We start from the raw sequence: 11,049 nt of genomic DNA, 5'->3' as shown, positions 1-11,049 counted from the left end.
AACTAGCTAGACGTCTATAGAAATCAGAGTTCACATCAATTTCAACCTGAGTATAGTTGCATACTCCTTGGCTTCTGCATTACCTGTCTCTAGTATGTGTTTCACATCAATACTATTTTCTTTAATATCCAAAACTCCTGCTAAGGTGACGAGTTGCTGATTTTATTATGTTCTTGATGTCTCCTGCCAGCCATTTGATATATGTTGGATACCGTCGCGGCTTCTAAGCCGCTGAGCCTTGGCTTTTAAGCCGCTGAGCCTTGGCTTTTAAGCCGCTGAGCCTTGGCTTTTACTTGACTGCATTCCTTCGCTTCCTACTTGACTCTTAAGTGTTAGGAAAAAAACGCCAAGCTTTCTACGCAATTGTGGAATTCTTAGCGTTTAGGTTATACTCGGGCACGTAATGTATAGAACACGTGATGTATAGGTTTATATACGCAAAAGATATAGATCTAGTTTAATTGGAGGCCGCACAGGCCTCCCCTACGTGTATATAGCCTAGCCAGATTCCTACATAGAATCGACATCTATTGTCCTCCGAATTGTTCATCGCGTGATCGGAAATATCACACAATTATGAATACGACAAATTCTCCCCGAGCAAGTGTCCGTTGTCCGGTTCGTCGATGACTGCATCGTGAGAAAGCAAAATGTCGACACATAAGGCGACGGCCTCTCTATACTTTGGACCGTGTATAATGAGCTACAGCGGCTTTTAGCTCTGACGGTGCCATTTTACGCGCATTGCACCATGGTTATGTAGGCGATAACGTACCTTTCCAAGTGGAGAGCAAAACACTGGGTCGCCAATCCAATGGAGTGGGGATCTACCAGCAAACCAATGTGTATTTGTCGTCGCGCCATGCTCGATAAGTAGAGCGCAGATCTCTGGGAAGTTGAATGAAGCGGCGAGATCGAGAGAGCTTAAGAATCCTGCGCGCTGATTTGGATCTGCTCCGAAGCGAAGAAGGGTCTTGATGGCGACCATGTTCCTGCAGCTTACCGCAAAATGAAGTGGAGTTCCTTTTAATGATATACCATGCCAGGGAAGTATCCAAACGTGATCCCGTCTAGTCTGAGCGTAAATATTTGCACCTCTGGCCATTAACTGAGCGGCAACATCATGAATGACTACAGGCTCAAAGAAGATCAGCAGATGTAACGGAGTGAGTCCAGTATCTTCGGTTAGAGATGGTTTTGCACCGTTCTCTAACAGAAATGAAAACATTTCTGCATTTCCCAGACAGCATGCCTCGAACAAGGCTGTTCGCTCCTCTCTATCCAATATGTCTATAGGGTAGCCGCGTCTGATTAGATTACATGCGAGGGATATGTCGTTCGTGAGCGCCGCATAGTGTAGCCATGGATGCGAGAAGATCTCGTTTTCGAAGACGACCTGCACTTGCGTGAGATGTACGTTAGACATTGCGCATAAACGAACTTGTACGTCTTGAGGTCAGCACGGATCGGCGTGCTGTGTAACCTTGACATATTGAATCGTGTTGATGTATCGTTGCCTCGCCATCTGTTGATACTCAATGATCGACCGTGAAAACCATCCGTCATCGTCGTCTCCTTTTGTATCGAGCGTCTTGGCATCTGCTGAAAGTGCGAGGGAAATTCGTTCTTTCTGTTTCTCCATAAAGTCTAGGTCAGAAGAATTGCTCAGTCTGTCGAGCATAACTCTAAAGTCCTTCTTAACACCAAAGCCGTTGGCGTAGCAACTGGCAAGATTGTAAGCAAAATCTATAAAGTCATCGCTGTTGGTGGGAGATTGGGAAGTTTGGATGCTAGGTATGTTGATATATCGATGCAAAGCCTGAGTTACCGGCCCTCTTTCTCTTGCTTGCGATGCAATGCCCTCGAAAATTGAAGTTCGCACATGCCATGGGCAATGAACTGATATGATCTTCTGTATGTTAGCTCAATTTACTAATAAGATTGGTGACAGCTAAACCTACGCTATTAATGTCTAAGGCGAGGAGAGCTTGTTTGTCGCCGTTTGTGGGCAAGGTGGGGTCAATATTCACGTGAGGATGAAGCGTAGCCAACCAGATCAGCGCACGTCAGGCAGCCAAGTTGGACTCCAATTATGCAGTCAAGGAGCAGCGCCTTTTCCTTCTAAAACCTGACGAATTGCCAAGCATCCGGTGAATACAGTACACGCTGAAGCTGCTTCCTCCCCCTGACATTGAATCTTCTGCTCCTAGGTATCACGTCGCCTTCCGTCTCAACGCTTCGATGTTACCACATTATGGCTCAAACCCCACAGTCTTCCCAATTTGTCCATCGACGCCCACATCCGATTCAGCAGAACCAGTACATCAACAATTTTACCAACACTCATAAGAAAAGTTTGTAGGCAAGTTGATGTTTTCCGGTCAAATACTCACTGAGCCCATAGTTGAAGACTTTCAGCAAGGTTACCCGCGGCTGGCTGCTTTCATCAATAGTGATAGAGATTTCGTGGTCTTTCGGAGATTTGGGCAATTGCACGTCCGTTTTCTCTTGGATATGCAGGACGAGCTTGCAGAACTAGAGCAACAGCTTCATGAGCTGGACCAGCAAGACACATTTTCGTTCAATCTAAATTCAAGGCGTCAAGATAAAAATGCGGCACGTAAGGTGCTTCTAGAAGAGATGGGGAATAAATTGTACGTATACGGTACGTCTTTCGTGAATGTAAGCCTCTTGTGCTGTTATTAACATAAAGATAAAAGATAAAGGTCTGGAGGCTTATTACCGACATATCGAGCGGCTTCCGTCAAAACGTACTCACGTTGAGAGCGTCGTCAACTGGATGAAGGGAAACAAGCCACTAGTTGCAGAGGAGTCCGAGTTTCTAAACACTTGGGACGACCTCATATCGCCGAGAGAACGAGCAGACTATGGTGGTTTGGATATCTTCATCAGTGGATGTGTTGCTAAACTTGCTGAGTGGGGCTTCTATAAGGTTAGGGCTCTTATGGTGAGCGATGGAGCGACGCTAATATGTTACAGGCATCCCATACTCATAAATCAAATGACAAACACGTCATCATGGTGAACACATCTTACACACTTGTCATCGCCCGATTACTCGCCACTTTCATGGCAATCGCTATTCTGACTATACCCATTGCAGTCTTGTATAGAGTCAGCAACATGTCTGGGAGACTCTGGATCATTGGTATATTCACAGGTCTTTTCTCTTCTGTTCTCTCTATCTTCACTCAGTCTCGGAACTATGAGATCTTCTCGGCTACCGCAGCGTGAGTACACCCTACAACCTAGACATACACACCGCTTACATTCCCCAATCAGATATTGCGCAGTTATGGTTGTGTTTGTGGGAAATGTCCAATAGTACATAGATGACGAAGCTATTCACACCAGCGACCGTGGAAAGTGAACCAGGATCCCTTCGACCTCCATCTTCCAAAAAGCCTCCCCCAAACGAGCACTTTCGCTTGCGTAAGGTAGGGTAGTGGATAATTTGTGTATATACCGCATTTTTGTCCCGGACAATGCAAAGGGAGTTTCCTGAATCAGGGGTGATGAAAACGGTGTCGAAAAAAATATTGCCGTCGGGCTGATACCCGCCAGTAAGAGCTTCTTCATTCACATCATAATTCATCTGCTGTATCTTTCAGCTGAGAAAGGATCCATATCGCTTAGAGTGAAATGTTTTCGAAAACCAGGCTGCAAATAACACTGTAGTCTAACCTCCACTAAGTGGATTATGTATTCTAAATGAACGTTTCGAGTAAGTTAAGCATGAAGCAATAACACGTTCAAGCGGCTTAATCTAATCAGATTGCCGACGGGAAGAAACGAGCTGGCCAGCCGAGACTGGCTCGCCCAATCATTTCGACCAACTACCAGACGATCTATAGCCACCCGATTGAAATGCTCTCAAGATGCAAGAAATTAGGATGGCCAGATCAAACCGTTAAGTCAGATCGTACTGGTAGACTGCCCGAGCTCTATCATGTCAGAAACCGAAGTGCCTTAATCAAAACGCTCTCTTCACTGTATCAGTGCACCACCGCAGGACTTCTAGATTGCTTACCCAGTACATGTGCATGAAGTGAAGGACCAGAGTGGCTGGATCCAAACCAAATCGACCGCAAGGCCAACTTTAACAACATCAACCAAACACATCCAAGATGTAAAGAACGAAAACATCTCAACTCGACCACCTCCAAACAGCTGAAACTCACACCTTCAAAGCCTCACATAGCCAGACCTAGTCAACACCCCAACCCACAATCTCACATCGCTACAAAGCTGAAGAGCTACTGTGCCTTTATTTAGGTTGAAATTGATGTGAACTCTGTTGTATTGTAGATGCCGTAAAGGCGGACTATATAGAGGAACGATATGAACTATCCCTTAGGGCGCTCCCTTGGTCGTTCTGTTGGCAGCAAGGAAGGCGCCAAGGAAAGGCACTCCCTTCCCTTGACAGCAAGGAAGCACCACAACTCCGTAAGGAAGAGAAAGGGAGAGTAAGGGATACCTAGGGGGGTGGTGTGCACGCAGGTGAACCGTATGAGTTGCTGACCCTAGGTTGCTGCAACCCGAGTCCTTTTGATAGACGACCAGAAGCATAGCGCTATCTCTCCGTGGCTCAATATCGAGAGCAAGAGCTCCCAGCTCAGACCATATCGTTTCACAACGACGACACACTGCTGCAGGACTTCTACACATCTTGCCCTAATCACCCCATGATATCAAGAGACTAATAGTTCAAATCGTGAATACCTATCTATTCATATTGACAGAGTATCTGCGCCATGAATTCACCCCAGCACCGTTTAACCAAAACACCAACACAATTACCAAAAGCACCAACCTCAATTCAGCCCCATCACTTCGGCCTCACAATCACAATCTCAAAACCGCAAGTGGTAAATCAGAAATACTCGTCCATTCATCTTGACAGACTACCTAAACTCCACCCAATACCACCTACCCAAAACACCCCCAGGATATCAAAGAACGCCATCTCCCAACCCATCACAGTCTACTCAAACCCAGAATCTAGGCCGGCAAGTGCACTAAGCCCTCTCCGCCCCTTCACCGCCTTCTTCCTGATACTCTCGCGTCTACGCTTATCTGACTTCTCCAGCGCGGCACGCCTCTCCGCTTCCCTTGCTTGGTAATGGATATTCGACTTACCACTCCCGCCACGGCGGACGCCCTGAGGGGCTTCAACCGGGGTTGAAGCACCGGAGCTAGTGGTGGAGCTCAGGGTCGAGCTCTTGGCGGAGAGATTGGATGCAGCACGGCGGATCAGGCTTGGAACGCGGAAACCAGGATGGGAGCCGGTGGCGGGTGCGTGGAAGGCCATGGCGCCTGAGGTGGCTTCGGCGGCGGAGTTGCTACGGGAAAGTGTGAGGCGGTCGATGATGGGGCGGGAGGTGCGGGTATCCTGGGTTGTGTCTTCCTCGCCTTCGCTCTCGGAGGCTGAGAACTGGGATTCGGGGATAGAATGGGGTTCGTCGATTAGGAAGGAGACGGATTCGCGGATGTCGGCAAGAGAGGTAGGCTTGCGGGCATCATCGACAGCCCCAGTGCGGCGCAGGTGAGGCGGAGGGCGGTTTTCTTTCTCTTGAGAATCAGTAGGGGCGTGCTTGCGCTTCAGTGGGTTGGTCGGCGCGGCAGTATTATTCGCCTCCTCGGCCTGCTGAGAATCTGGAATAGAAACAGCTTCGGCAGACTGTGATGCATCAACTTCGATTTCGAAGTCAGGACCATCGAGAAGGTAATCATTATCAGCATCGTCGTCGAAGTCCTCGAGAGCGCGTAGGAATGCTGCTTTCTTTGGGTTTTGTGCTGCACAATATGAGTTAGACATGTTCCTACTATAGCATCATCATCGACATACCTATTGCTCCGACCTTCTCGTCAGCATAAAGTGCCTGTTTCATCCTCTTGTACTCTAGCTGCCTCCTTCTGCGCCGCTCCTCTTCTTCATCCTCTGCATCGGATAGATCGAAGTCATTACCGCGTTTGCGCCTCAGACCTCCGTTATGAACGTCTTTGTACAACTTGTCAATGACCTTTTCATCGTCGGCCCGTGATTTCTCTCTGATAGTTCGTTAGCATTAAAGCTCTGACCGGTGGTAGGGCTAGGCAACTGACGCAAAGAATGCAGCAATCTTCCTCTCATCTACATTGACCTCACCCTCATCAATCATCTTCGCAACCTCCTCGTCCTGCTCCCCACCACTCTCGTCATCGCTCTGACCGCCTAGTCCAGCGTATTCATCCTCTGATTCCTCGGCTTGCTCCTCAAACATCTTCTTTGCCTCGCTCGTCTTCCGATCAAAGTCTTGGATGGCAGCAGATTTCTTGGCCGCTTTCTTCAGAACTTCGAAAGCATCGTCAGACCTGTCAAGACCATCCGAATTAGCAGATGGCATAGCGAGATCTTCGTCAACGTCGGAGAGCGCTGTCCTTGCAGCTGCCCGTTGATGGAGTTTTCCTTTCTTCTTGATGATTGGTGATTCTGGTACTGGCATGATCACGGTATCTATTGTCGACGCGGGCGGAACAAGCCCTGCAGGTAGCCTAGACAGCTCGAAGCCTACGTCTTGAGTAGGTTCGGGAACCTCGGAAAGCTGGGTATCAGACGGCTGTTCTTGAGAAGCGATCTGGTGCTGGTTCCGGCCTGGATCGGTCTGGGAATTTCCGATGGCTTGACTGTTCGGGACAAGCAGGTCGGGAGGAGCATCTGGCATCGCCTCGTCGAAATTAGGCTGGGTGATAGGAATGGATCGGAAGAAAACTAGCGAGTCTTTTTGGGTATCTTGACCAAGAGATTCGTTGGGCTGCGGTTGAGATTGGAGATTCGCCATTGTTCCGGCAAACATCTGGGTGAGCCCTAGAGAAGTGGTGTTGTCCATGTCGAAACCAAACGCGGCCATGCCATCATCGGAGGTAGATTGCGAAGGCATAGCTTTCTGCGGAGATTCAACATCACTTTCTTCGTCGTCTTCGACAATGACCTTTCTTGACCGCTTCTTCGCACGCTGTCGATGAGGCGCAGAGATTGCATCTTCGTCCGACGCCTCGCCATCAGCGTCTAGTTCCTCGTGCTCAGACTCATTGTCCTCACCGGCTTCCCGGTCAAACAAGTCAGTAACCTCAGCGTCCTTGCTTGCCTCTTCATCATTTGCGTCTTCGTCACCCTCTTCATCCTCATCTTCAATTGCCATCTCTTCATCTTCTGACCCCGATAATTCAAGATCCTCTTCAACCTGCTTCTCCATGTCTTCGTCGCCAACCTCTTCCTTCCCACTTCCTTCCCAATCTTCATCGTCCTCGTCATCGCTGTCCAGCATATCACCACCCTGGCCGTCTTTCTTTGCATCAGCTTTCTCCTTCTTCGCAAGCTTCGCATCATGCTCTCGAGCCTTTTCCAGCATGCTGTCCATTTGGAGCTGCTCTCTCTCAATTTCCTCCTCCGTTTGAAAGACTTTCCCCTGAGCTTTGAGTTCGGCTAAGCGTTCGTCTCGCTCCTTCAGAGCCTGTTGACGTGCAAGACGCTGCAATTTTGCTTGAAGACCGGAAGGGTTTATCGAGATACGGCCCTTCGGTCCTTGCTTTCCGGGTGACGTGAGATTGGCTAAGACTCGTTGGGTGATTAGTGCTCTCGAATCCTTATGTTGTTCCTTCGGCATTCGATCAAATACGGGAAATCGGCTCCTTGGTTTGGTAACCTCGAGATCCTCATCGGAGTCGAGATCGATCTCTTTTGATGTGAGTTGCTTCGGCAGAACTACACGAACGTTCCGTGCGATGACAGGTCTCTTGGTCTGAGCCGCTAAGGGATTGAAGGGAATGTGTAGAGAGTCAGCTGCGCGTCCCTTGCCTTTGTCTAGTCTTTTTGGCTGGGAGAGAATGTCTCCGAGGTCCGGAAGTTCTTGGTCGCTATCATGGTCTGCCGTTGTGGTTGGGTCGATGGTCATAAAAATATCTTTCTGTGCGTGTTCATCCTGACTTGGCGGGCTGGTCGGTGGAGTTTCATGCTCATGGGGTCCTTCCACATCCGACGATGCTGCCACGGAGCTTGGATTGAATTCGATGGTCTCCTGGGCGGATGATTTCGTGCTGATGTCTTCCTGTACAGGATTGAGCCTGGAAACCAAATCCTGCATGTTGAACTTTTTCTTCGTCTTCGCTTGATGCGCCAGCTGCATGTTGCGCTCCATTCTTTGTGTCTCTCTGTGCATCTCCTCCAAGGCCTTCTTACTCGCCTTGCGAGTGGGGCGTGCTTGTTGTGTGAGACGTCTTCCGGTCTCTCCATCTGCGTCACTCTCTGAGTCTGCTGTGACAGTTTTACGAGAACGGGCGGACAGTTTCTCGAGGCGCTTGATCTTTTCCTGGTCCCTCTTCCGACTCTCTTCCTCCTGTGCCTTCCTCTCTGCTCGCTTTCTGGCAACGAGCTCGAGGAATCGAGGATTATGCGCAGGATTCGGGGGTGAGTCTGAGTCGGACTCTGCTGAAGCGGCGCCCGCGGCAGCGCTCGGTCGGATGGGAGAATCACGGCTTGGAGACACAAAGAGGCTAGGTGAAGAGGCACGGGACTGAGTGATTGGTGTTTGCGGTGTTTGCGAGCGTCTGGGAGATGGGCTTGCTGCCTTTCGTTTCAAAACCTTACGGCGACTGCCCATTTTCACTGGGCTTTCTTCCTCATCCTGGCTAGCTGCGTTGTCTGAGGCAGAATCTGAATCCGAGAAGTCCTTCCGAAGCTGGGTCCTGCTCTTGTCATGCTTCGACGCGTCTGGTACACTTTTCGATGCTAAGCCTGGTCCAAAGTTCTGACCCAACAGACGTGCCGCAAGCTTTCCTCGTGGTTGCCGAACTGGTATATTTTCATCTTCCTCTTCCGAATCGCTGTTCACGAGACTTTCGCGATGCGTTTCCGTGTTCTTGGTTGGTGTACTTGAGGCGGAGGACGCAATTGACGCGTCATTCTCATCGGAATCTTCTTGACTCAAAGGGCTAGTTCGAGTTCGTGCGGGCTTTGGTGAATGCTCGATTGACAAGTTCTCAGCGTCCTGCGAGGGAATTCGGATGGAGGTAGCACGGCTGGAGCGCGTGCTGGAGGCGGGGGAAGACATTTTAGTCTTGTAGATAGGAGGGAGGTTCTGACAGAAAATACGATGCTTCAATCGGCACTTGAAGTCATGAGCTGTTGTGGTGGTGATATAATTCGAGAAATAGGACGCGGGGATGTATGTGGACGAGAGCTTTGAGAGCAACGCGACTTTGATGCGGGAGTCGCGTTGAGGCTAGCCCTGAATAGGCAACCAGCCACTCTGTCGGCGGAACTTCGGAGACGTGGTCCCCGCGCTAATCACGCTCTCGGTGGAACAGCCGCGTCAAGACTTTTGACGACGACACTATTCGTTTCAAAACAATGCCGTCCCAACCAGGCTCAATACGTCAAGCATGGTACAATTGGAAGAAGATGAAGCTTCCATGGCGGAAGCGGTGGCTAGTAGGTTAGTTCCTGGCTTCATTCACCTCCATACGGCCGCCGCAAGCTCTACTAGAGTAATCTGCGAAAGGTTCTCCCGAATGACTTCAGCGACACTCATCACGCATATCTGCTTGATGGAAATGCTGCTGAGAATAAAAAGATTTAAATGTTGATAATGGCAAGCTCTGACTCGGTTGTGCAGGCTTTGATCTCTCCGGGAATACATACTGGGAATTCAAGGATGCCATAAACCAGAACCGCGTACGTCGCATAGCCAAGTACGCTGGATCAACGCACCATAGCGATGTCAATGTATCACGTATGCTGCTCCTCCATCGACATTTTGCGTAATGTCGTCTAACTATGTGCCTCTAGCTCAATGGATGCAGTGGCTTCGTCATACAAGAGCAGACCCTCCTTCCCTCAACGAACAACGAGCCGACGTGATGCGAGTAGAACAAACAAAGGTGCTAGCTGCGGCGGCTGACCAGCGATGGGCGTCGAAACCGTCCATGCTTGACCCTCCCGACAAGCAGCAACCAACACCAATGCTTGCATCTAGAGAGCCGGCTATCAGTCTCGCGCATGACGAGCCATCAGACATTCCGAAAAGCCTCGGAGATGCACCTCAAGAAGCGGGAGTAAAGCCGAAGAGAGCGGCTAGCCATGGGCTAAATAACAAAGGGGAGGTCAAGGAATCGCCGTGGTACAAGGGTCCTAAAGGTGGCCCAAGTGAGGACTGGCAGCCGGAAGCCTGGTCGCCCAGCCCTGTTCGGAAAAGAGCGTAGATCATGTAAAAATACTGTAAAATCATTGTAGGAACGAGCGCCCTGTTAGAATATACGACTTATGCAAGTTTACGTTGAGCTAAATAATAGTATGGCACGGCTTGATAACATATATAGACACAAAGATGCGAATAAATATGGCGAAACTCATTACGACCCAGCCTCAGAAGGAAGAGCAGTGTCTTGGTGTTTGAGATTCAAGGTCCAACTGTACTTCGTAGCCTATTCTGTATCGACCCATGGGTGGATTGGAAATCTGTCCACCTATCACATACTGTCTGTTTTTCTGTGGTCGCTAAGGTGCGCTTGACAACCATGGTACTCGTGCTGGTACTATGAATATCCTAGCTTTTCGCACGAATATTTCTACCTAATTTTCACCACTCTTCCCACACATCTTCAGCACCCCAAGAACACTCGATATCGATACCTAGACCACCAGGTAGGGACTGCTGCCGTCTGCTATGTTTTCCTAAAGGACTGCGGCAGATTCATTCACAAACGCTTCGCAAGCAGAAGCATTCGAAGCAAACAACGACACATTCTCCGAAGATGAAGGGCATGCCGAGGAATGAAGGGCATGTCTCTCGTCGTAAGCTTCTCAATGAGGAAATGCCAATCAGTTGTTCCTATGCTAATCTGAATGCAGGAACACCGACTGCAGAAAATTGGAGAGCCATCGCAATAAGCCAATTGTCCAGCAAGACCAACGAGCGCCATGTGCCGCAAGTGCAACCAATCAGCCTTTCCGCATTATGGATCTTCCTCAGGAACTCATAGACAAGATAA

General features: G+C 49.3%; 4 protein-coding genes across 4 annotated transcripts; 2 read left to right on the top strand and 2 right to left on the bottom strand.

Moving 5' to 3' along the window:
* Window positions 1–367: 367 nt before the first annotated feature.
* Window positions 368–1,316, bottom strand: BDZ99DRAFT_266870 (ankyrin). The gene is made up of 2 exons (XM_033713857.1): window positions 776–1,316; window positions 368–703 (listed from the first exon to the last, which is right to left on the bottom strand). Exons 1-2 carry the CDS (start codon window positions 1,226–1,228, stop codon window positions 575–577), a joined length of 582 nt encoding a protein of 193 aa, XP_033579419.1. The 5' UTR covers window positions 1,229–1,316; the 3' UTR covers window positions 368–574.
* A 1,054-nt stretch (window positions 1,317–2,370) lies between these two features.
* BDZ99DRAFT_383497 (uncharacterized protein) lies at window positions 2,371–3,346 on the top strand (the record flags this gene model as incomplete). Its single annotated transcript, XM_033715334.1, has 4 exons — window positions 2,371–2,665; window positions 2,721–2,920; window positions 3,001–3,251; window positions 3,304–3,346. 4 exons carry the CDS (start codon window positions 2,371–2,373, stop codon window positions 3,344–3,346), a joined length of 789 nt encoding a protein of 262 aa, XP_033579418.1.
* A 1,388-nt stretch (window positions 3,347–4,734) lies between these two features.
* BDZ99DRAFT_413190 (uncharacterized protein) lies at window positions 4,735–7,928 on the bottom strand. The gene is made up of 3 exons (XM_033716686.1): window positions 6,127–7,928; window positions 5,870–6,072; window positions 4,735–5,817 (listed from the first exon to the last, which is right to left on the bottom strand). Exons 1-3 carry the CDS (start codon window positions 7,665–7,667, stop codon window positions 5,006–5,008), a joined length of 2,556 nt encoding a protein of 851 aa, XP_033579417.1. The 5' UTR covers window positions 7,668–7,928; the 3' UTR covers window positions 4,735–5,005.
* Window positions 7,929–9,384: 1,456 nt separating this feature from the next.
* On the top strand, window positions 9,385–10,423 carry BDZ99DRAFT_413188 (uncharacterized protein). The gene is made up of 3 exons (XM_033716685.1): window positions 9,385–9,494; window positions 9,675–9,791; window positions 9,848–10,423. The coding sequence occupies exons 1-3, from the start codon at window positions 9,410–9,412 to the stop codon at window positions 10,258–10,260; spliced, it is 615 nt and encodes a 204-aa protein (XP_033579416.1). The 5' UTR covers window positions 9,385–9,409; the 3' UTR covers window positions 10,261–10,423.
* The last annotated feature ends 626 nt before the right edge of the window (window positions 10,424–11,049 follow it).

This window comes from Mytilinidion resinicola (genome assembly GCF_010093595.1).
Source record: "Mytilinidion resinicola strain CBS 304.34 unplaced genomic scaffold BDZ99scaffold_6, whole genome shotgun sequence".
NCBI lineage: Eukaryota > Fungi > Ascomycota > Dothideomycetes > Mytilinidiales > Mytilinidiaceae > Mytilinidion > Mytilinidion resinicola.
This window is presented reverse-complemented; position numbering and strand designations above follow the sequence as displayed.